Here is a 26,174-nt window from a genome sequence, read left to right as displayed (position 1 = left end):
CCATAAACTACAATATATGATCAATTTCAGTTTGACTTCATTAGCTGTTAAAACCCGCCAATGTCAAGTTTTAATGCCTTGAATTTCTTTGATAACATGATGGACAGATTAGGTGCGAGCGAGCGAGCATCGGTCAGAACAGTGAACACCTTTAAGACATTATAAATGAACAAAAATTTCCGAGATAACCATTTTTTATAGAGCCCCGAGTGCTTAATGTCTTTGGGTCGGCTCGAAAAAACTAATTTGAATCATATCCCTTGGATTTTTTAAGAAACGAGGAGTATATAAGCCAGACACTTTAGTCAGGAACTTACTTGGACCACTTAATCAACAACAACAGCTTCGTTTCCGACTTGGAATAAACGGGAGTTCAGCCAAACTCCACTAAGCAGAGTTACGCTGAATTGACCGTGACGACTTTTAGAGGCCCGAGCGAAGCAACCGCTTTCCACTTCGACTATCCAACCAGGTCTATATAAGGCAATCACCTGAATCCCATAATAATAGGGATTTTAGCTACTGATCCAAAGTCTACTAAAACCTAATGCAAATTTATAATTGTTGTTAAATACATATTATATAACGAAGTAGTACATGTTACATGTTTTTCCCAGTTTCACACATAAAATTAAGTACAAGTTTAGTTGACCCTACAGTAGTATAGATTTTTCCATTGTTTGAAGAAGTATTAATTTTTTGTCTTCCTCGTCCGAGAGGCAAGTGCATTGTCAAATTCATGCATTACTGTGTTTATTTATAAAAGAACATCAGCAAAAGCAATAAGACCAGTCAGAGCGTAACGTGTATTAAATGTACATGTCGGTAATGCGTTATGTTAAAAATTATCTTTGTTTACTTTTATCATTCTTATCAATTTTATACAAAAAAAATATTATGAACAGGACTATTGAAGTGTTAGATTCCATATTTTAGAATAATATTTATCTACTTCTAAATAGTAATTTACACCTATTATATTGAGGTGAACGTTGATCATAATAGTTTAGATTCTTAGAGCTGTAAAACTCATCAGGAGTAGACTAGTTTCAACTAACTATCTATATAAAAAGATAAGCGTTATCATTATCACTTTTTGTCAATTTTATTCTACAATAATTATTTGGTCAGTTATTGTTTGGATACAGTTCTATAAACACTTCATGCACTGCAAATAAAAATTAATGGTAAAAAAACATTAATTTATTCTTAGTTCAATTCCTTTTAACAATATAATTATAGTCTCCTGCCCGAACTACATTGCACGATGCCAAGATTCCGGTCATCTGGGTTTCCGGCGGTCCCGGATCCGGAAAGAGCACCCAATGCCAACTGATTGTGGAAAAGTATGGCTTCATTCACCTGTCCATCGGTAAACTACTCAGGGATGAAGTTGCCACAGGATCGGATAGAAGCAAGGAGTTGGCAGCCATTATGGAGAGTGGCGATTTGGTGCCGAGCGAAGTCGCCTTTAACCTTATCAAAGAATCTATGATGAATCAAATTGCAACGGCAAAAGGTTTCCTGATAGACAGCTGTCCTCGGAAAATTAACGAAGGCATTTTATTCGAAAGGGAACTCTCGTGCACTTCCATTTTATACTTTAATACTTCACTAGATACGATGGTCAAGAGAATTATGAGGAGGGCTGATATTTCTGGAAGAGCTGACGATAACGAAGAATCCATCAAGATGAGATTGAAGATTTTTATGGAGCAAAGCATGACTGCTTTACAATTTTTCGAACATAAAGTCAGAACAGTAAGTTGCAGAATCTCCATACGTTTTAATGTAATATTTTTTCTTGGTGTTTTCTGTTTTCCAATGAAATACCAACCATATATAGGTAATAGTGCAACAAGCAACCACTGCCATGTTAATGTTATTAATATATATGAAAATTATGCAATGATTTCAAATTTGATTTATAGTTGTATTTGAAATTAACTATAATAAAAATCTTAAATATCATTATTTAAAAAAATTGTGAGTGTTATTAGAACTGTTTTAATTGTTTATTACATTTACTAATTATTATTTTAACTTAGTTTTTTATGAAAGTAAGACAATTTTGATTTTCAATTTATTATATAAATCTTAAAAGTGTTCTATGATCAATAATTATTATTTATATTTTAGATAGACGCTGAATTGCCACTTGAAGAAGTTTTTGCCCAAGTCAAAAAGGCGATGGACGAAATTATAAACCAAGACTCAAATAAAATAGAATAACCTGTTTTTATCTTATTTTTATAATAAATTAACTATACATACAAACAATTTGTAATTTTTTATTTGGTACATTTATTTTAATTCATTCGAGGAAGAAACACTCTGAGTTTTTATTCTGATTTAGAATTTAAAATACACACTTATAAAGTTAATGTTATTAAAGAATATTTTGCATTAGAAATTATTTCTCTATGGAAGTAGTATAAATTAATCAAAAGCTTTCTGTATGTCTATAAGTCAATAGAAAGCATGACTTGTTTATTATGGCGTCCACGTGTGCCATGCCAAATTGAAATTCCAGGCAATGAAAGATATTGGGTGACTCATCGTCAAAGGACCATACTACACATATATAGCTTATGTCTCTACACCAGTGGTTCTCATGTGCGGCCACGGTGGCCGTATGCGGCCAACAAAGGATTTTGCTGCGGCCACCAGCAAACATTCCACCAAAAAACGTATCATAGTAAATATTGGAAGAGAGAACTGTTCAACAATTTCCATTTGAATTACTTTTAAATTAATAAAACTCAATATGCTTAAATGTTGTCTTTTATTGAATATATACTTATAAGTTGATTAATTTTTATGTAAATACAACAGCTATTTTTACCACATCCTAAAATTCATATTTGGTGCGGACACAAGGCATTTCCATAAGACCGTTGATGTCTGTAATGCGGCCACAGCCAAATTTTAAGTGAAACCCACTGCTCTACACCTTCCAAAAGATCCACAACTCGGTGAGATGTACGTAACAATTATTAAAAACATATATTATATGTATTTATATAAACATTGTATGTAAAACAAATCAATATTTTTTACTTAAATGTCAAAAATATTGATTTGTGAACACTATCCTCGTAAAAATCTGCGATTCACCCCTGACAACACGCTCCCACTTCTCGAGAGCACGAACTACGTCACACTCGCTCGCTAAGTATGATTTGGTATGGTATGGCCTTAAATCAGTTGTTACTCGCTTGCTCTCACATCACGTGAATTCGATGTATTTTGTATCCTTGTTAGTATGTTCGTCTCTATCTGCCGTTCGGTATGGCCTTGTATCTCGAACTCTGTAATACGACAGGGATTATCAACTTTCTATATAAGTATTATTGACACTTGATTTTTTAACTGCTATTATTATTTATTTTAATGTTGTATATGTTATTTAGCAACGGGAATAAAAACAAATTTGAAAGGAAAGATTAGAAAAAATAAACATTTTAGATCGACTAGAATATGAAGATAATTTTTTTGTAACTTTAAGAGAAAAGCTGGAAACTTCTTTAATTAATTTTGCCTTCTTAACTGAACGCTGTGCAGGATTTAAAAAAAACAATTTCATATATTACTAGCTTCATATTACAAAGAAGAAAAGAACTTCAGACTACAAATGAGCACTCTCAGAAAACAAATCACTATAATAGTATAATAGATAGTGATGACGATTTAATACCAGCTTTAAAAAAAATCGTGTGGTTGGAACTTGATTTTGGATAAAAGCAGGAGTGATTGTTGATTGCTATATAATTTTTTTTTCGGAATTATTTGTTCTTAGAAATGTTGTTATATTTTTTTCCACTGTACAGTGGGGGCTATTTGTATATTTATAAGTTTAATTATGGCCATCACTTAGCAGCACCCTGGCGGCACATTCTGTTGGTGAGCTTTGACAGATGGACAGCGTCGGTGCTGCCTTGTACACCGTTTATTCATTACTATATTAATAAAATGTAAATTATTATAATCTTCAAAAAATACTACTGCCGCGGCTTACATGTGTCTGGATTTATTCATTGTTTAAAAGTTTTTGGCGACGGGATGGTGATGGGTGGCAATTAAACAAAGATTGAGCCGCTGCAGTAGTGTTTTTATTGAATTGTTTAAAGTTGTTTATGTAATGAATATACAATTACGGGGCACGTGCCCTTAATGAACCTTAATGAAAATATATAAATAAATATAAATAGGTGTAGGCCTCCTACAAGTTAAATAAAAAAATCCCTCTTTGTTTAAAAGTAAAAGTAAAATAAAAATAATTTATTGACTACTATCTTTTATCGTTTTTAGTTGGCTAATTTATTTTGGAAAGCGATGTCCGAGCTAGTTTTTATATAGAAGTATCGGCGAATCTTGGTTCTGGTCCTTGTCGGAAAGGTAGTGTGGTCAAGATGTCCGTGGTGCTCGAATCGATCCGGCGAAGTCTCGACTTGTGGTTTTGACCCCGTATTTATATGTTTCTGGTGGGTTCTCTGATAGTTCGATTAATATAGATATATGGGGACCCCGAGACGACCGTCCGTGACGCAGCATAAAGTGAAAGTGATTGTCCCGTTGAGCCGCGCGCCCGAACTAAGCGGCGTCGTACAATAAACACCGCATCCCCGCCACCGCGAGCTACGCGCGGAGTGGGGATGCGGACCCCGAGACGACCGTCCGTAACGCAGCATGAGTGAAAGTGAAGTCCCGCTGAGCCGCGCGCCCGAACTATGTGGCGTTGTACAACCACACCGCACCCCCGCCACCGCAAGCAACGCGCGGAGTGGGGATACTGTTGCACACCCGACCGGGATTATAAGGAGGTACCAAATGGCTCACTTTACACATTCTACTCAGGACTTCTGACGCTGCAACACTCACTGGACTACACGGATTCTACACCTCGCCTCCTGTTCGAGCAACCATCTCCAGGACACGCGCTCGAGGTTTAATATCGACGACTGTCGAAGGATCCCAGTCAACACGTGTCAAGAACGTACCGGACGATTTCATAAGGGCCACTTTGTACAGTTCGCTGTACAAACGTCCTATCACAGATCGTCAACCGGACTGCCGATAACTACAAAACAGAAGCGTAACCCCACGACCGCTTCATTGGTGACCCCGACGTGATATTAAACCGTATTTTTAAATGCGTATAACCTCGGCAGTTTTTGACACCAACGCTATTTTTTTTATTTATTTTTTTTTCAAAAAAAAAATATCTGTCCTGACGGAACCCAACACAACCGTATTTTTAAATGCGTATAACCCCGGCAGTGTTTGACACCAACGCTAAATAATATTTTTTCCCGAAAAAGTATTACTCAAACGTGACGATGGAAGCTCCAGCCAACACCAGTGCTCCAACCGCCAACTCCGATGCTGTGTCCGTGACGCCTCCGCCCTTCACCAGCGATGACCCTATCCTGTGGTTCATCATGCTCGAAGAACAACTGGCCCATGCTCGAATTACGGCGGACGAAACGAAGTACTACAAGGTGCTGACTTCATTGCCGCCTCGCACCATCCAAGAGGTACGTGATATTATCACTAATAAACCGGCCGCGCACGCATACGACACGTTAAAGGCTGCTCTGATCAGCCGCCTTTCATCATCACGCGAAACGAAGTTAAGGCAATGCCTTGAGCGCGAGGAGATGGGCGACAGGAAACCATCTCAGTTTTTACGGCACTTGGAAGGACTCGCCGGTTCAGAGTTTTCCGTGCTAGGCCTACGCACGGTGTGGATGGCCCGTCTTCCTTCACACGTGCGTCAGATGATGCTGATTTTGGACGACACGAGCATCGATAAACTCGCCACCATCGCCGACAAACTAATGGACGCCGAACCTTGCGGATACAACACGACTGCCGCCGTCAGTGCACCACCTCCACCAACCACTCCGTCAAGATTGGACGTACTTGAGGAAAAGCTTTCCCAGATGACGGCCATTTTGGAGAAAATGGTCGTCAACACAGACCGTCAAAGAAGCTCGAGCCGGAGCCGAGCTTACAACAACCGCCCGAGAAATCGCTCCTCTTCGCGAAAACGCCCAAGTAACGATTCAGGACTCTGCTACTACCACGAGACTTTCGGGGACAAGGCGCGCCGTTGCAAGGATCCGTGCTCGAAAAGGTCGGAAAACTAATCCGGCATTCGTCAATGGCAGCGGACGATGTTAGGCCGAAGTCAAGCCGCCTGTTTGTTACCGACAAAGTAACAAAAGAGAAGTTCTTGATCGATACCGGCTCGGACCTGTCCGTGTATCCGAGAAGCAAATTAGGACTTCGAACTCCAGCTATTCCGTACGACCTTTTCGCAGCCAACGGTTCCATCATCCAAACGTTTGGATGGAAACAACTGTCCGTCGATTTAGGACTTCGTCGAGATTTCCAGTGGCGTTTTATCATTGCCGACGTAACGAAGCCCATCATTGGAGCTGATTTTTTGCACCATTTTAATCTACTAGTAGATTTAAAACATGCCCGCCTGGTCGACGGTACAACTGCATTCAACATTCAATGCATTGTACAAGGCACAGATAGTTTGCCGCAGATCAAAGCTATTTCCGGAACGACGACGTATCACGACATTTTGAAACGTTTTCCGGAAATTACGCAATCAGCTGGATTGACATCGCTGCGACCTCAGCCGAAACATTCAGCAGTGCATCACATCCGGACCAGTTCAGGCCCTCCAGTTTCAAATCGCCCTCGACGACTAGCTCCGGAGAAGTACCACATCGCCAAAGAGGAATTCCGGAAAATGATCAACGACGGAATCGTTCGACCATCTGACAGCCCATGGTCATCGCCTCTTCACCTGGTCGCGAAGAAAACTCCTGGCGAATGGCGACCCTGTGGAGATTATAGAGCCCTTAACGCAAGAACAATACCCGACAGCTATCCCGTGCCACATATTGAGGATTTCGCCCACGCACTGGCGAACCAGAAAATCTTCAGCACAATTGATTTGGTACGGGCGTACCATCAGATACCTGTGGCTCCGGAGGACATTAAGAAGACTGCAATATCTACACCGTTCGGACTTTATGAGTTCCCCTTTATGTCGTTTGGCCTACGCAACGCAGCACAGACGTTCCAGCGATTTATGGACTCAGCACTTCGAGGACTCGACTTCTGTTTCGTCTACATCGACGATATACTCGTCGCATCCGAAAACCACAAACAGCACGAGGAACACCTTCGGCAGCTATTCGGCCGACTAAAGGAATACGGAGTGCTAATCAATTCAGCGAAGAGTGTTTTCGGAAAAACAGAAGTTGATTTCCTGGGATATCGCGTTTCCCACGAAGGCACCAGGCCACTGCCGGAAAAGGTTGCAGCCATTGCAGATTTTCCCCGCCCGGACACCATGCAGAAACTACGACGTTTCCTAGGGATGTTAAATTTCTACCGGAGGTTTATCCCTAGTGCGTCCGCGAATCAACAACTTCTCACGGATCAACTGAAGGGAAGTAAATCCAACAACGACCCGGTGCCGTGGAGTGAAGATTTGGAAAAAGCCTTCACGGCGTGTAAACAAGGTTTGTCAGACGCCACCTGCTTAGTGCATCCTGACCCAAGTTTACCACTCGGACTTTTCACTGACGCCTCGGACAGGACTATCGGCGCAGTGCTTCAACAACATTCACCGGATGGATGGCAACCACTTGCCTTTTACTCGAAGAAAATCTCACCAACGGAGACTCGATACAGCACTTACGATCGAGAGTTGCTAGCCATATATCGAGCAGTGAGACATTTTCGTCACATGATCGAAGGACGAGAATTTTCAATACATACCGATCACAAACCGCTGACGTATGTATTCAGACAGAAACCCGACAAAGTTTCCCCTCGACAATTCCGTCACACCGACTACATCGCGCAGTTTTCAACCGACGTCCGACACATTTCGGGCAGCGATAACGTTGTGGCGGATGCATTATCCAGAATAGAAAGCGTGCAGTCTTTAAATTACGAAGATCTGTCGCGCCAACAATCAGCAGATCCGGAAATTGAGAAATACACCAATTTGCGGACCGTCAACATTCCTGGATCCGATGCGACAATTTTGTGCGATAGCTCTACCGGCAACGAGCGACCATATCTACCGCTCCAATTTAGAAGACAAGCTTTCGAATTGTGCCACAATTTATCGCATCCTGGAGGACGACCGACAACCAAACTCGTCGCAGAGAAATTTTTCTGGCCCTGTATGCGCACCGATTGCAAACGATGGGCTAGAGAGTGTGAACAATGCCAGCGATCGAAAATTTCTCGCCATGTTTCCACTCCGATTGGCAGTTTCCCGTCCCCGGAGGGACGGTTCGAACACATCCACATTGACCTCGTCGGCCCTCTTCCACAATCTGAAGGGAAAAAGTATATGTTAACGTGCGTCGACAGATTCACCCGCTGGCCTGAAGCTTTTCCTATGGAAGACATCACTGCAGAAACCGTTGCAAAGGAGTTTTTCAGCGGATGGATTTCCCGCTATGGAACACCTCTCCGCATTACCACCGATCAAGGCCGACAATTCGAAAGCGCCCTGTTTAAAGAATTGACCCGCTCAACCGGATCTACACACATAAGGACAACAGCATATCATCCCGCGGCAAATGGGATGGTCGAACGGCTCCACAGACAACTAAAAGCCGCCCTCATGTGCCATCAAGACGAGCATTGGACTGAGTCGTTACCCGCAGTTTTAATGGGAATCCGCGCAGCCTGGCGAGAGGATATAAAAGCGACCTCAGCAGATTTAGTATTCGGACAACCTCTCCGATTACCGGGAGAATTTTTGGCTCCACGTACGCATAATTACACGTCACCGACTCCTGATTATGCCGAACGACTACGACAACGGATGGCCGAATTGACACCGACACCGCCCAAGCGACATGGACCACGTCCTACCTTCGTTTTCAAGGACCTGCACACGACCTCTCACGTTTTCGTGAGACATGGCGCAGAACGAGGCTCACTACAGCCACCATACGACGGACCATTCGCTGTTATTAGCAGAACAGACAAATGCGTAACAGTGAATATTCGAGGCAAACCGAAAACCGTTTCAATCGACCGCTTGAAACCGGCTTATATCCAAACAACGGATCAAGATACGGCGCCTATTCAAGAAATACCAGCGGAATCTACCCCACGGAACAAGAAGCCGCCTGAATGCGTAATCAAACGGACAAGATGCGGAAGAAGAGTGAAATTCCCAAACCGCTTGGAAGACTGATCATCCAGCAACAGCTTCAACAAAACGACAGACGAGCTCTTCACAAATACGGATAACGACACAGCCAGTATCTTGAAATATATTTTTTAATTGCAGTAATAATATTTTTCTTTATATTTTAAGGTAGAAGTATGCACACGGAGGAAAATGTCATGCACAAGTGACAAACGGACCCCGGACCCCTACTTTTCCGTTAGCTGAGAGTTTCGTAAGGGCCACTTTGTACAGTTCGCTGTACATACGTCCACACAATCATCAACCAACTGGTTCTGCTTCCATCTGCACTGACCCACGCTGCGCACGAGACCACATCAGTCTGAACGAGCCTCAGCTTCTCCTCTTGGTTAAATTCCGCAACTGTAAATTGCTAAGAGGGGGAGTACTATGGGGACCCCGAGACGACCGTCCGTGACGCAGCATAAAGTGAAAGTGATTGTCCCGTTGAGCCGCGCGCCCGAACTAAGCGGCGTCGTACAATAAACACCGCATCCCCGCCACCGCGAGCTACGCGCGGAGTGGGGATGCGGACCCCGAGACGACCGTCCGTAACGCAGCATGAGTGAAAGTGAAGTCCCGCTGAGCCGCGCGCCCGAACTATGTGGCGTTGTACAACCACACCGCACCCCCGCCACCGCAAGCAACGCGCGGAGTGGGGATACTGTTGCACACCCGACCGGGATTATAAGGAGGTACCAAATGGCTCACTTTACACATTCTACTCAGGACTTCTGACGCTGCAACACTCACTGGACTACACGGATTCTACACCTCGCCTCCTGTTCGAGCAACCATCTCCAGGACACGCGCTCGAGGTTTAATATCGACGACTGTCGAAGGATCCCAGTCAACACGTGTCAAGAACGTACCGGACGATTTCATAAGGGCCACTTTGTACAGTTCGCTGTACAAACGTCCTATCACAGATCGTCAACCGGACTGCCGATAACTACAAAACAGAAGCGTAACCCCACGACCGCTTCAGATACTAGATTGGTCGAGGATGAGTTATCGAGCGATTTATTGTTACAGGTCACCACGATTTTTTTATTGCGCTAAAAATATATATAAGTACGTTTCTTCCGAAAATATTTGAGTTAAAAATATAACTGTAAAATAAATATTTATGTATGTAAATATAAAAGTTGTGGAGTTTTGCTCTACTACCTGGAGCGTGTGGCCGCACGCTCTTTTCTCTCTCTCATCACTTAACAAGCAACCGTGAAGTTATTTATGGGAGGGTGGGAGCATGTGTCGCATTTTTTCTCCTTAATTAGCGTGCTTTATGCCCTGTTTTCATTGCAAATGCACAGACAGTGGTTTGATTAAATTATTATTTCCTTAACTATTTTTTCACACTATTTTTTTTTTATAAATTAAGAACACAAATTTGTATTTTTTATATAAATTAATAAACCATGTAAATCTGCAGCGTTTTAAATTCTGCAATTTATCCGCTATGCTCGAAAATTTGTCGTATTTTGACCAAACTTTGATTACATGGTGCTAGCTGTCAATTCTACGCTTACTATGGTTACTACTATCAAAACTGGTATATCCTATTCTATAATTTTATTTTTCTCATCGTAATTAAAAGTTAAATATAAAGTTTTGCTTGACAGATGCAATTAATTTAATTTAAAAACAAAACCATTTCTATTAACATAGTGACATGCATCTCATATGTCGCTGATTTGTTTGTTAGTTAATTAGATATTCCCTGTAAGTAATCAACTTAATCTTTACAGAGATAGACATGGAAGACGACGAAGAAACGTTTACTTTCCAAGACGGAATTCATTGTAAAGTAGAGGTATTGAAACAAAACATTAAAACTGTTATTGCATATAACCTTAAATTGCGTTTTTTTATTCAAGTTCTTAAATGTAAAACACGAATACGATGACAGCGAGGATATATACGTAGACGACGTAAATGACATGTTCGAAACAGGTTAAACATACATTACAACATAGTGATTCACATTTCAATTATTAATTCTAATATTTTTTCAGAAATGCACGATGTTAAAGATATACTTGAGGCGAATTCTATCGAGATGAACGATTTATCACAACTAATTGACAATGTCGCCAAAGTAATAGTCCAACATATTCAAATTTCAATTTATAATATAATATACCGATATTTACTAATGAATAAAATTTATTTTTAGAAATCAGAAAAAGCAAAACGCATTAAAGCTCAACGTATGCCTGGTTATTCTTCCAAAACAAAAAATGAAAAACGTGTAAAAGCATTAAAAATAAAAAAAAACCTTTTAAGGCATATCATTTCTACTGGTGATGTTTGTGAAAGATGTGGAAAAGCATTTAAACGTAAAACAGACCTTAAACGTCATATGATAACTCACAGTGATGTTTTTGACTTTGTATGTGATACATGTGAAAAAGCATTCAAAACCAAAATATTACTTTCAAGTCACATGATGACTCATAAAAGTATTTGTGATTTTAAATGTGACCACTGTGGAAAAGTATTCAAAACTAAACCCATACTTAAAGGGCATATCTTAATTCATAACAATGTTTGTAACTATAAGTGTGAAAAATGTGGAAAAGCATTCAAATCTAAACGTTTACTTTTAAGTCATATGGTAACTCATAGCGATGTTTATAATTTTAAATGTGGAAAATGTGGAAAAGCATTTAAATACAAAAAAGTACTTACCCGTCATATGATTACTCATAGTAATTTTTATGAATTTGAATGTGAAAAATGCGGAAAGGCATTTAAAACTAGATACGCACTTTTCACCCATATGAAAACTCATAGCGTTGTTTGTGATTTTAATTGTAATAAATGTGGAAAAGCATTTAATAGCAAAAAAAAACTTTCAAATCATATGATTAGTCATAGGGATATTTGTAACTTTGAATGTGATCAATGTGGAAAAGCATTCAAAAGTAAACCCTTACTTAAAGGGCATTTGAAAATTCACTACGATATTTATGGCTTTAAATGCGGAAAATGTGGAAAATCTTTTGAAGAGAAAGCACTTTTTACACAGCACATGATAAATAACATTGATATATGTGGCTATAAGTGTGAAAAGTGTGAAAAAGCATTTAATAATAAAAACATACTTTTACAGCATATGATAATTCATGGGAATGTTCGTAAATTTCAATGTGACAATTGTAAAAAAACATTTAAACGCAAAAAATCTCTTTTAAGTCATATGATAACACATAGCGATATTTATGAATTTAAATGTGAAAAATGTGTAAAAGCATTCAAAATTAAATATTCACTTTCAAAGCATATGATGACTCATAGCAATGTTTATAACTTTGAATGTGAAACATGTGGTAAGGAATTTAGAACTAATTATGAACTTTCAAGTCATATGCTGACTCATAGCAATGTTCGTGGCTTTAAATGTGAGAAATGTAAAAAAGCATTCAAAACCAAAAATACACTTTCCAACCATATAAAGATTCATAGCGATGTTTGTAACTTTAAATGTGAAAAATGTGGTAAAGCATTCAAATATAAAAAAATACTTTTACAGCATATGATAACTCATAAGGATGTTTGTGAATTTGTATGCCAGAAATGTAGTAAAGCATTTAGAAGCAAAAAATTACTTACAAGTCATATGATAACACATAGCGATATTTATAAATTTAAATGTGAAAAATGTGGAAAAGCAACAAAAACGAAATCCATACTTACAAGTCATATGAAGACTCATAGTAATGTTTATGACTATAAGTGTGAAAAATGTGGAAAAGCATTCAAAAGTAAAAGCCACCTGTCAAGTCATATAGCATCTTATAAATATGAAGAACTGCTTCTCAAAAAGTAATGTCTTGTGGATGAAAATTTTGACGAATCATATAAATCTGAGAAGGTTTCGTTCTTAGATTACATTTGTATGTGTTTGTATGAATGTATTATATAAATGCATGTGTTTTTTTATTAATAAAATGTCTGTTGTATAAAAGCATTTAAATTAAAATAAATTATTTTGCTATATATGTAAACCTATATCGACATTTGTTCCTTTGAATGACAGATATGGAAAAGCATATAAATATATAATCTTTAGGGTATCTTGGCGGCCAGTTGACGTAGCCAAAATTTGCGCCGTTTTGATGGAACCACGTGTTTTCCACGGAAATATCTTCGACTTTGTGCCAAAAATATTCGGTTATCATGCGCCTATAGCGCTTACTATTGATTGCTACAGTTGTACTTTATCGTTTTCAAAATGTAAGGCCTAATGACGTGGTCTGATCACAATGCGTACAAACTAGACACTTTTTGAACATGCAATGATACCTCGTGAATCACATGAGGTTTTTACTTACCACATATGTGGCAATTTTGCTTAATAACATAGGGAGATAGAAATATGCCTCATCAGAGAAAAATATTTTATTTGAAAAATAAGCATCAACTTCCTGCTGCTTTAACACCCAATCTGCGTGAATGCTTCGCTGTCCATTATCCATATATATATATAGTGATTCATATTTCAATTATTAATTCTAATATTATTTCAGAAATGCACGATGTTAAAGATATACTTGAGGCGAATTCTATCGAGATGAACGATTTATCACAACTAATTGACAATGTCGCCAAAGTAATAGTCCAACATATTCTAATTTCAATGTATAATATAATATACCTATATTTTCTAATGAATAAAGTTTATTTTTAGAAATCAGAAAAAGCAAAACGCGTTAGAGTTCAACGTATGCCTGATTATTCTTCCAAAACAAAAAATGGGAAATGTGTAAAAGCATTCAAAATTTAAAAAAACCTGACTCATAAAAGTGTTTTTAAATGTGACCACTGTGGAAAAGCATTAAAAACTAAACGCACACTTAAATGGCATATGGTAACTCATAGCGATGTTTATAATTTTAAATGTGGAAAATGTGAAAAAGTATTTAAACATAAATATGGACTTGAGAGTCATATGATTACTCATAGTAATTTTTATGAATTTAAATGTGAAAAATGCAGAAAGGCATTTAAAATTAGATACGCACTTATCAAGCATATGAAAACCCATAGCGATATTTGTGACTTTAAATGCAATAAATGTGGAAAAGCATTTAAAAGCAAACAAAACCTTTCAAATCATATGATAAGTCATAGGGATATTTGTAACTTTGAATGTGACCAATGTGGAAAAGCATTCAAAAGCAAACCCTTACTCAAAGGGCATATGAGAATTCATAATGATATTTATGGCTTTAAATATGAAGAGTGTGGAAAAGCATTTAATAGTAAAAGTAAACTTTCAAATCATATGATAAGTCATAGGGATATTTGTAACTTTGAATGTGACCGATGTGGAAAAGCATTCAAAAGTAAACCTTTAATTAAAAAGCATATGAAAATTCATTACGATATTTATGGCTTTAAATGCGGAAAATGTGGAAAATCGTTTGAAGAGAAAGCATTTTTTATACTGCATATGATAAATAACATTGATATATGTGGCTATAAGTGTGAAAATTGTTGAAAAACATTTAATAATAAAAATAAACTTTCACAGCATATGATAACTCATGGGAATGTTCGTAAATTTAAATGTGACAATTGTAAAAAAGCATTTAAACGCAAAAAAACATTTTTATGTCATATGATAACACATAGCGATATTTATGAATTTAAATGTGAAAAATGTGTAAAAGCATTCAAAACTAAATATTCACTTTCAAAGCATATGATGACTCATAGCAATGTTTATAACTTTGAATGTGAAACATGTGGTAGGGCATTTAGAACTAATTATGAGCTTTCAAGTCATATGATGACTCATAGCAATGTTCGTGACTTTAAATGTGAGAAATGTAAAAAAGCGTTCAAAACCAAAAATTCTCTTTCAAATCATATAAAGATTCATAGAGATGTTTATGACTTTAAATGTGAAAAATGTCAAAAAGCATTTTAAATCAAAATCCAACTTTCAAATCATATGAAGATTCATATTGATGTTCGTAATTTTAAATGTGAAAAATGTAAAAAAGCGTTCAAAACCAAAACTTCCCTTTCAAGTCATATGAAGATTCATAGCGATGTTTATAACTTTAAATGTGAAATATGTCAAAAAGCATTCAAAATCAAAAATCAGCATTCAAATCATATGAATATTCACATCGATGATTGTAACTTTAAATGTGATAAATGTGGAAAAGCATTTAGAAGCAAAAACTTAATTAGATGTCATATGATAACACATAGCGATATTTATAAATTTAAATGTGAAAAGTGTGGAAAAGCAACAAAAACTAGATCTTTACTTACAAAACACATGAAGAGTCATAATAATAATTATGATTGTGAAAAATGTGGAAAAGCATTCATAAATAAAAGCCACCTGGCAAGGAATAAAGCAGCTTATAAACATGAAGAGCTGCTTCTCATAAAATAATGTCATGTGGACGAAAATTTTAGTGAATTATATTAATCTGAGATGGTTTGTTTCTTGGATTAAATTTGTATGTGTTTGTATGAATTTATTATATAAATTAATGTAATTTTTTATTAATAAAACGTTTGTATAAAAGCATTTAAATTAAAATAAATTATATTGTTATATATGCAAACCTATATGCGTATTTGTTATTTTGAATGATAAATATGGAAAAGCATACCATAATTTTTAAAAGTTTAATCCAAATACGTTGCGCAATGCCAAGCTTCCAGTCATTTGGGTTTATTGCGTTCCAAGTTCGGGAGAATCACCCGATACCAACTGAACATAGAAAAATACTGGTTCACTCACCTATTTATCGCAAATTCCTCAAGGACGAAGTTGCCACGGAATCAGTGAAAGCGAAAAGTTTGCAGCCAATACGAAGGGTCACGATTATATGCAGAGCAAAATCGCAATTAAATTATAAGATTAATAGAATATTTGCCTTATTTAAAAAATAATCGAGAGCAGTTAATTTTAACCTTACCCTTACTGTGGCAAAAAATATACGCGTTACTGTGCTGTGTAGTATACACACATGTAAAAATTAGTGATTTCAAATCGGAATATTAATAAATATCGCTTTAAATGTTCATAGTTTAGATAAACATGTAATACTAATATAAATTTAATTGCTGAAAATAAAAAAAATCAGCAGCTGAACGACACAAATAATCAAATAGACAGCTCGAAAGCTATTGGTTTGTACAAAGGAGCGAATTGTTCGAATCGATAATAAACAAAACAATATAAAAATTTATTATCGATAATGGTCGATAACGATAAATGAAATTTATTGTTTGATCAATATTACCGTTTGTATAATTGATAATAAACGATATTTAACGATAACAACATTTGTTATCGTTACTTATTGTTAATACTAGACTAATACCTATTAATATTGTTTAATTTTGTAAAATTTCGTAATTTTTGTATGTAATAAAAAAAATCAATTTTATTAACAAAATTTTATCAAACTACTATTATTACAAAATTATCCTGGATTTCTATTACAATACTCTAATTCTAAAATGACAAGTTAAAAATTTAAATGAATAGAACATTAAATAATAAAAATATCACTTTAATCTTTAAAGCCAAACAAACATAAATATTATAATTTCAAAAAATTCACTGTAATTTAATTACTTTTTAAGAAACATTGATTCGTTCACAGCAAGGTAAGTCTTTAATCAGTTTTTATATCCGCCTCTGATTCTGTGTAACATGCACTGATAGTCTTAAACATATATATCTAAAGCGATTAAATTTGTCATGCATGACAATTCGTCGTATTTGGACCAAACATTGGTGTTAAACTGTCAATTCGCTTAAAATGTCTATCAAAATTGGTATATACATTTTATCCAATTGCAATCACCATATGCCTTTAAGTTATAAACAAAACTATTTGTATTTTCGCCAATGGCATACATTTCACACGTCGCTAATTTGTTTACTAGCTAAGATCTCTTTAAGTAATCAACTTCATATTTACAGAAATCGACATGGAAAACCACGAAGAAACGTTAGATTTCATTGACAAGACTTGTTGTAAAGTAGAGGTATTGAAACGTAACGTGTAAAACAGTTAATGCATATGATCTTAAATTGTGTTTTCTATTCAAGTTCTTCAATGTAAAAAACGAATACGATGACAGCGAGGATACATACGTAGAAGATGTAAAAGACATGTTCGAAATAGGTTAAACATACATTACAATATTGTGATTCATATTTCAATTATTAATTCTAATATTATTTCAGAAATGCACGATGTTAAAGATATACTTAAGGCGAATACTATTGAAGTGAACGATTTATCACAACAAACTGACAATGTCACCAAAGTAATAGTCCAACATATTAAAATTTGAATTTTCTTATATAATACATATATAAATATTTACTATTTAGCTTATGAATAAAATTTATTTTCAGATACCAGAAAAAGTACACCTGCCTGGTCATTCTTCTAAAACAAAAATTGGAAAATGTGTAAAAGCATTCAAAAGTAAAATCATACCTCATATAAATGTTGGTGACTTTAAATGTGGACAATGTGAAAAAGAATTTAAAAGTAAACACCTACTTAAAGGGCATATACTAATTCATAGCGATGTTTGTGACTATAAGTGTGAAAAATGTGAGAAAGTATTTAAAACTAAAAGCAACCTTTCAAGTCATCTGATAAGTCATATTGATGATTATAAAATTATATGTGAAAAATGTGGAAAAGCGTTCAAAACTAAACCAATTTTTAAAAGGCATATGATAACTCATAGTGATGTTTATGAATTTAAATGTGAGAAATGCGGAAAAGCATTCAAAACTGTATACATATTTTTAGAGCATATGTTAACTCATAGTAATATTTGTAACTTTGATTGTGACAAATGTGGAAAAGCATTCAAATCCAAAAAAAGACTTAGGTCCCATAAGAGTATTCATAGCAATAATTATGAATTTAAATGTGATAAATGCGGAAAAGCATTCAAATCCAAGAAAATACTTCAAAGTCATGTGATTACTCATAGAAATGTTTATGAATTTGAATGTAATAAATGTGGAAAAGCATTTAAATCCAAACAGAGACTTCGTAATCATCTGATTACTCATAGCAATGTTTATAAATTTCAATGTGATAAATGTGGAAAATCATATAAAACTAAACCCGCTCTCAAAGTGCATATGCTATATCATAGCGATGTTTGTGACTTTAAATGCGATAAATGTGGAAAAACATTCAAAAGTAAATATCTTCTTAAAGAGCATATGATATATCACAGCGATGTCTGTGACTTTAAATGTGAAAACTGTGGAAAAGCATTCAAATTTAGAAAATCACTTGCACGGCATATAAAAATTCATAGGGATGTTTGTGAATTTGAATGTAATAAATGTGGAAAAGCATTTAAATCCAAAACGGGACTTCGGAGTCATGTGATTACTCATAGCAATGTTTATAAATTTCAATGTGATAAATGTGGAAAATCATATAAAACTAAACCCGTTCTCAAAGTGCATATGCTATATCATAACGATGTTTGTGACTTTAAATGCGATAAATGTGGAAAAGCATTCAAAAGTAAATCTCTTCTTAAAAGGCATATGAAATATCACAGCGATGTCTGTGACTTTAAATGTGAAAACTGTGGAAAAGCATTCAAATTTAGAAAATTACTTACACAGCATATGAAAATTCATAGGGGATGTTTGTGAATTTGTATGTGATAAATGTAGAAAAGCATTTAAAAGCAAAATACTGCTTAATTTTCATATAAAAACACATTGCAATATTTATAAGTTTGAATGTGAAAAATGTGAAAAAGCTTTCAAAATTAGAGACTATCTTATAAATCATATGAATACTCATAAAGATGTTTGCGACTATAAATGTGAAAAATGTGGAAAAGCATTCAAATGTAAAAACAACCTTTCAAGGCATATGAAAACTCATGATGTTTATGAATTTAAATGTGATAAATGTGGAAAAGCATTTAAACAAAAAAAAATACTTGTAAGGCATATGACAATTCATAGCAAAGTTTGTAACTTTAAAAGTAAAAAATCATTAAAAACTAAATCTATACTTATAAGCCATATGCTTAATCATAGCGATGTCTGTAACTTAAATGCAGAAAATGTGAAAAATTATTTAAAAACAAAATAAATTTTTCACATCATATAGTAACTCCGACTTTAAATATGAAAAATGTGCATATACATTCAAAACTAAAAAAAATATTAATGATAACTGAGATGTTTGTAACTTAAATATGAGAAATGTAAAAAAGCATTTAAAAGCGATGTTTATAAATTCAAATGTGGAAAAGCATTCAAATGCGATAGCAATCTGTCAAGTCATATGCTAACTCATAGATATTGTTGCAATCTGAGGGGTGAATATTGAGATGAGCATGCGCGGGCCCTCGCGGCTTTGTCGCACATGACTTTGACTCCCATGCAGATCGGCAGTAAGGGCGCGTCGGTCGCCGTTCTCTGGGTGCAGTGCTATCGCTCCTCAGTAATGGATGCCGTGTAAACATAATTCGCGTGCTTTCATTTCGCAAAGCTCTTATCCAATGGCCTCACATAGGCCCACGTAACAATATGTTTGTGACATTGAATCTTAGAAATGTGGGAAAAAATTGTTGTGTGTTATAAGCAGGGCTTTGGAGTCGTTAAAAAAAAACACGACTCCAACTCCGATTCCGATATTTACCAACAACACGACTCCACTCCGACTCCGACCCCGACTTCGACTTCGACTCAAAAAAGTTTAATTTTATCAGGTATTTTTGGTGTTTTTCTACACGAATAATATTCATACGCTATACACATTCATTATTACGCAATTAAAAATTCATAAATTTCATAATTTAAAAAAATGGTCGGAGTCGCTCATTTTTCACGACTCTGACTCCAACTCCGGCCAAAACACCACGACTCCACGACTCCAACTCCGACTCCGACTCCACCTTTTTGTTGCGGAAATATACATGCAATAAGAAATTAACTTTTAAATTTTTAAACGTAGTCACGTAGCAAAACGTTGTTGGCCACTTTCACAAATATTTATAACCATAGGTTTCTGAGCGTGACACCAATATTCTTTACAACTACCAAAATAAATTATAATGCATATGAATATGAATATTTTAAACGCGTGGAGACTAGTTATAACAGCAAACAGTTTTTAGAAACAAAAAAAGAACTGCTTCTCGGAAAATGGTGACTGGACGAACATTTTGTTAAATCATAGAAGTCTAAGAAGTTTTGGTTCTGAAATTAATTATATTTGTGTGAATGTATCATATGTAAATAAATGAAATTTTTAATCGATCAAGTGTTTGTTGTGGAAAAGGATTTAAATTTACATTCCTTCTTTTATTAGATAAACAAATCTATATTGACATTTGTGACTTTGAATGACATAAATGGAAAGCATTCAAATTTTCATATATTCTTTCACAAATATGTCGCAAACTTACCTTAATGACAGATATGCATCAGAATTAATATATACTTGAATACCCAATATAATTTCCACATAATTGTCTTGAGCAAGATTGCAAACAAACTTGAAACTGAGGTAAGAGATATACAAAAAAATATAATGAAAGATGAGATCAGAGATATACAAAGAAATAGCAGAAATATAATAAATTCAAAAATCATTCCAGTATTTGTGCTAGTTTACGTTTAAGTTTATGTACACATACATACACACACACATATATATATATATTTAATTTTTTAGATTTTCGCAAGTATAATTATTTTTTAAATCTCGGGATTTATCGCGATTTATGCTTACTTGTATTCTATAAGTCGAAAACAATTTGTGATCATGGCCGAAATATAGAATACAAGTAAGCATAAATCGCGATGAATCCCGAGATTTAAATATATATATATAACCAAAAGGCCAAAACTTGGCGACACTTGGTAATACTGGCGCGACGAATCTCTTCTGTTGGAGATTCTGGCGAGCTCGCACGCCGTTCACCGTATATAAATAAAAAGCAACATATAACCTTAAATCGTCAATAAAATACTACTGCAGCTACTCAATCTGTGTCAAGTTGCCACTCGTCACATCCCGTCACAAAACTACTATATACACTTATAATTAAAACACCACAATCAAAATACTTTTATCTTATAAATCGTTTTCAAATTTATTTTTAATTATTGTTTATATAGTCTTACTAACATGTAGATTTAATTCAAATATGTTGTGCGATGGAGTTTCTGGTCACTCGGGTACCTTGCGTTTCAATATTTGGAAAAGCTTACAATATTAGCTGATCGAGTGAAAGCACAGTTTCACTTACCTAGGTATCTACCGGTAAATTCCTCAAGGACAGTTGTCTTGGGATCGGCGAAAGCAATGAACCGGCAGCCATTATGAATGTGCACGATTTGGTGCAGAATGAAATCGCCCTTGAATTCTGAGGCTAAAGAAATATATACGTTGATCAGAATATCAACAATACATTTTTATTCGGAAGGGAATTCTATTATTTTTTATTGAATTAAAATTATATAAACTGAAGCGTTTCAAAATCTTCCATTTTTTGCAGTGCACGACAATTCATCTAATTTGGACCAAACATTGGTGTTTAACTGTCATTCGCTTAGAATGACGTTAATCAAAACTGGTATACACATTTTATCATTTTATTAATCCGATCGCAATTAATACGTGAATTTAAGTTATAATGAAAACCATTTGTATTTTCATAAATGGCATACATTTCACACGTCGCTAATTTGTTTGCTTTAAGTAATATTCTCTTTAAGTAATAAATTTCATATTTACAGAAATCGACATGGAAAACGACGAAGAAACGTTCGATTTCGTTGACGAGATTAATTGTAAATTAGAGGTATTGAAACGTAACATGGAACACTTAATGCATGTAATCCTAAATTGTATTTCTTTTCTATTCAAGTTATCAAATGTAAAACAAGAATACGATGCCGGCGAAGACATATACGTAAAAGACGTAAATGACATGTTCGAAATAGGTTAATCATACCTAATACAACATAGTGATATATATTGATATATTTGTTAATATTTACTTCTAAAATAATTTCAGAAATGCACGATGTTAAAGATATACTCAAAGCGAATACTATTGAAGTGAACGATTTATCACAACAAATTGACAATGTTACCAAAGTAATAGTCCAATATATTAAAAGTTGAATGTACTTATATAATATATCAATATTTACTATTTATCGAATGAAATTTATTTTTAGAAATCTGAAAATATGCCTGGTTATTATTTTAAAACAAAAAATGGAAAAACTGTTAATGCATTCAAAGCTGATAAAAGGCTTTTAGGGAATATGACATCTACTAGTGAGGTTTGTGACTATAAATGTGAAAATTGTGGAAAAGCATTTAAACGTAAAACAGACCTTACACGACATATGATAACTCATAGTAACGTTTATGAATTTAAATGTGAAAAATGTGGAAAGGCATTTAAAACTAGATACACACTTTTAAGCCATATGATAATTCATAGCAATATTCGTGATTTTGAATGTGATAAATGTGGAAAAGCCTTCAAAACTAAAAAATTACTTTCAAGTCATATGATGATTCACAGAGATGTTTGTGACTATAAGTGTGAAAAATGTGGAAAAGCATTTAAACGTAAGAGTAACCTTTCCAATCATATGATAACTCATAGTGATGTTTATGGATTTAAATGTGTAAAATGTGGAAAAGCTTTCAAATCCAAAAATTTACTTTGGTGTCATATGATTACTCATAGCAATGCTTATGACTTTGAATGTGAAAAATGTGGAAAGGCATTTAAAACAAGTTACACACGTTTTACTCATATGATAACTCATAGTGTTATCTGTATCTTTGAATGTGATAAATGTGGAAAAGCATTCAAAAGCAAAAAATTACTGTCAAGTCATATGAAAAGTCATAGAAATGTTTGTGACTTTGAATGTAAACAGTGTGGAAAAGCATTCAAAACTCAACCTGCACTTAAAGGGCATATGATAATTCATAGCGATGTTTATGACTATAAGTGTGAAAAATGTGGAAAAGCATTCAAAAGTAAAAGCAACATTGCAAGTCATATGATAACTCATAGCAATGTTTATGACTTTAAATGTACACAATGTGGAAAAGCATTCAAAACTAAACCTGCAATTAAAGGGCATATGATAGTTCATAGCGATGTTTGCAACTTTGAATGTAAAAATTGTGGTAGAGCATTCAAAAGCAAAAAATTACTTTCAAATCATATGCTACGTCTTAAACAAGATTGCAAACAAACTTGAAGCTGAGATAATAGATGAGATGAGTTATATTATACAAAGAAATAGCAGTGATATTCTATAAATATAAATACAGACGATAAAAATCAGTGTGCTTCACATTTGTTATTGCTTATTTCTAATGTTTTTGATAATAAATAGCTGAATTGTTTGCCCATCGCAACTATTATTTAAAATATCTCTTACACTGTTAAATCACAAGCAGCGTTTTTTTACATTGTATGTATATAATTCTCATATAAAAAAAGCTTATTAGTATTTGTGCTCATTTTTATAAAATTGTCTTACATTTTTAACTACCGTTATCTAGCTAGTCTTCGTGGCATTTCATTTGTTTAAGTGTATGCATATTACCCATAATGACTCAATATGCGACAGGAATATTAAACCTGTAGTCAGGCATGGTGTTAGGGTAAGGCGAACGAATCCTGTACATTAAGGAACTCTTTTCGAATATGCCGAAGACAAACTAATTTCCCGACAAAAAAATTCGCAACGCCAGTCTAAGCGCACCCTGTGCTTATTGTATTCCCGATCCTTTTGTATTTCTTGAGATTTTGCAAAAGCAAGGTCGTCTTGCACAAAATCATGCAGTTATTGTTGTTTTCCAAGTAAAAATATTTGTTTATATTGCGTCTAGTATTTCTTATGACAGTTCTCAACTAATATTTTTCTATTTATAAGTTCTTTTTTTCTTAAACATCTTAAAAATAGACATAAAAACGGGGACAAAATATATCTTTATTTTATCTATACTGTTTCTTTTAACGGTCATTTTGAGGTCTATCCATTTCGTCATTATTCATAAGTGAAAAATAGATGAAAACTTTGGGTGTACGCCCCACCAATTTGCTCTAAAGTACAAGACGCGGATATATGTTCGATATACTTATCATTACTCCTTTCTATATTTTAAACATATTCAGAGAAATTAGAAATGTTACCATATTTTTTTTATGTTGAAATAGCGAAAGTTATAAGCTATCAAAATCAATAATTTATCATTCACGTATGCACGTATGTATTATGAATACAATATTTAATAAAAGTATGTTATTTACTTAAATGCAACTATTTGGAGATTATTGTAATTAGATAATACATAAATATATATAATGATGATTAATTTGTTTTATTTATTATATAATACTTAAAAATCTTTATCACTAACGTATATTTTTGAGTTTCAGTTTTTTATATACTACAGTAAACCCACCTATAGCGTTCTCCCATATAGCGAAGTTTTTGTAACTGTTTGTCCCTTGACTTCGCTAGACGTATTTTGTGAAGGGCAAAACGCAGCTGCGCTATAACATTCCAGGGATATTCATCACAATACAGTGAGAAAATATTTATTTTTATGTGGCTATGGAAAAATTATGATCAAGCAAATCAATGTACACTTTTTTTTAATGCAATATATATACACTTTTCATGTGGTTTATAATCAAATTCTAATATAAACCATTCTATTTTTTTTTATTATAAAAATATTAAATTATGCAATACATATCTATTACAAATCTAAAAAAATATTAATGAATCATAAAATATATTTAAATATATGATATAAGACACTTTATATCCAACATTCAAATTTTAGTGCATTTAAAATAATACTTATACTTTCTAAGCTTTGCTAATTTTTTATTTCAAAATTTAAATGCAAAACCCATGTAAATATAATAATTTATTTATACGATTGTTCCACAGAGCGACCCGCTAAATTAAAAAGACAATTGGAAAAATGTCAAGCATCATATTATAAAATTCGAGAAGAAATGCAGACAGATGACAATAAAGAAAATTATCCTATTATTAATGAAAGTAATGATGAAATTAAGGTATTAAAAAGGTCTCGATGGAACGAAATATTAGATGACACTCACAGCAATTAAATGCATATTTACACGAATTAAGATGTTAAACTTTTTTCATTTCTACCATTATTGTTTTTTCTTAATATAATTAATGGGTTTTTATTAATATTCTAAAATAAGACATACTGCAGAAAATTTATATTTATTTTTTATTATTTAATCATTGTAGGCCTACGCATTTTAAAAAAATAACTCAAAAATTATTGTATGAGTTACTGCCTTATTCATTAAAATACAGTTTCAAGTTACAGTTTATCTGTTGGCGAATGTGTTGTAACACATGAAAATGAGAAATTGGTTAGCCGCAAAAGTTTTATTTACTACTGAATGTTTTAGTTGAAGCGCAGACCAGTATAAGAAGTTCTTAAATCTAGTCATGCTAGTGTAGCTTCAGGCTCACTAATCAAATAATCTCCTCGCAATGTATTTATCTATATGCCCCGGGCGCAAGAATGAGGGGGCGCAAAACGAAAACCCATATTCAAACAATATATTTGATTTTGCCAGGAATCACATGACTTTATTTATAAATTATGATAACCATAGTTTTAAATGTGGCTCAAACAAACTCATTTAAGCAAGATCAAGTGGTGGTTTACATATAACGATTAAAAGCATATGCGCGTTTTTTTTTTCGTTCTAATGTTTTAAATAGATAAACTAGTTAAAAAAACTTTACCGCTGACGTTAAAACGCAATTTGAAAACACGCTGGAGCACAAGAACAGTAGCTGTTAAGGTTATTCATCGAGGAC

General features: G+C 34.4%; 4 protein-coding genes and 1 pseudogene across 7 annotated transcripts in view; all 5 read left to right on the top strand.

Moving 5' to 3' along the window:
• Window positions 1-790: 790 nt before the first annotated feature.
• LOC148238580 (adenylate kinase isoenzyme 1-like) lies at window positions 791-2,280 on the top strand. Its single transcript, XM_088195658.1, has 3 exons — window positions 791-1,187; window positions 1,243-1,761; window positions 2,140-2,280. The coding sequence occupies exons 1-3, from the start codon at window positions 1,185-1,187 to the stop codon at window positions 2,230-2,232; spliced, it is 615 nt and encodes a 204-aa protein (XP_088051784.1). The 5' UTR covers window positions 791-1,184; the 3' UTR covers window positions 2,233-2,280.
• An 8,464-nt stretch (window positions 2,281-10,744) lies between these two features.
• Window positions 10,745-13,220, top strand: LOC148238579 (uncharacterized). The gene is made up of 5 exons (XM_088195203.1): window positions 10,745-10,802; window positions 10,999-11,063; window positions 11,128-11,203; window positions 11,266-11,348; window positions 11,427-13,220. Exons 1-5 carry the CDS (start codon window positions 10,751-10,753, stop codon window positions 13,080-13,082), a joined length of 1,932 nt encoding a protein of 643 aa, XP_088051329.1. The 5' UTR covers window positions 10,745-10,750; the 3' UTR covers window positions 13,083-13,220.
• A 1,538-nt stretch (window positions 13,221-14,758) lies between these two features.
• On the top strand, window positions 14,759-15,822 carry LOC148238578 (uncharacterized; annotated as a pseudogene). Its single transcript, XR_015811158.1, has one exon. The product of XR_015811158.1 is annotated as an uncharacterized LOC148238578 (transcript).
• A 1,188-nt stretch (window positions 15,823-17,010) lies between these two features.
• LOC148238572 (uncharacterized) overlaps window positions 17,011-26,174 on the top strand; it is a 31,491-nt gene continuing 22,327 nt past the window's right edge. Inside the window, exons 1-4 of the transcript XR_015811130.1 lie at window positions 17,011-17,068; window positions 17,217-17,281; window positions 17,346-17,421; window positions 17,484-17,566. The gene's annotated coding sequence lies outside the window, so the exon portion shown is untranslated. The remainder of the gene's footprint in view (window positions 17,069-17,216; window positions 17,282-17,345; window positions 17,422-17,483; window positions 17,567-26,174) is intronic.
• LOC148238577 (uncharacterized) lies at window positions 21,729-25,459 on the top strand. Of its 3 annotated transcripts, none has more exons than XM_088195513.1 (7): window positions 21,729-21,883; window positions 22,047-22,111; window positions 22,178-22,253; window positions 22,328-22,410; window positions 22,494-22,601; window positions 24,731-24,880; window positions 25,254-25,459. In XM_088195513.1, the coding sequence occupies exons 1-6, from the start codon at window positions 21,865-21,867 to the stop codon at window positions 24,851-24,853; spliced, it is 474 nt and encodes a 157-aa protein (XP_088051639.1). In that variant the 5' UTR covers window positions 21,729-21,864; the 3' UTR covers window positions 24,854-24,880; window positions 25,254-25,459. The 3 variants fall into 3 exon arrangements, with proteins under 3 accessions (XP_088051639.1, XP_088051632.1, XP_088051623.1); XM_088195506.1 differs by having other exon boundaries at window positions 24,725-24,880; XM_088195497.1 differs by lacking the exons at window positions 24,731-24,880; window positions 25,254-25,459 and having other exon boundaries at window positions 21,742-21,883; window positions 22,494-24,530.

Source organism: Plectrocnemia conspersa, unplaced genomic scaffold (assembly GCF_051122295.1).
Source record: "Plectrocnemia conspersa isolate PC_06_02 unplaced genomic scaffold, ASM5112229v1 ptg000001l, whole genome shotgun sequence".
NCBI classification, from domain to species: Eukaryota; Metazoa; Arthropoda; class Insecta; order Trichoptera; family Polycentropodidae; genus Plectrocnemia; species Plectrocnemia conspersa.
Note: the sequence above shows the minus strand (reverse complement) of the source record. Positions and strands in the feature narration are given on the sequence as shown.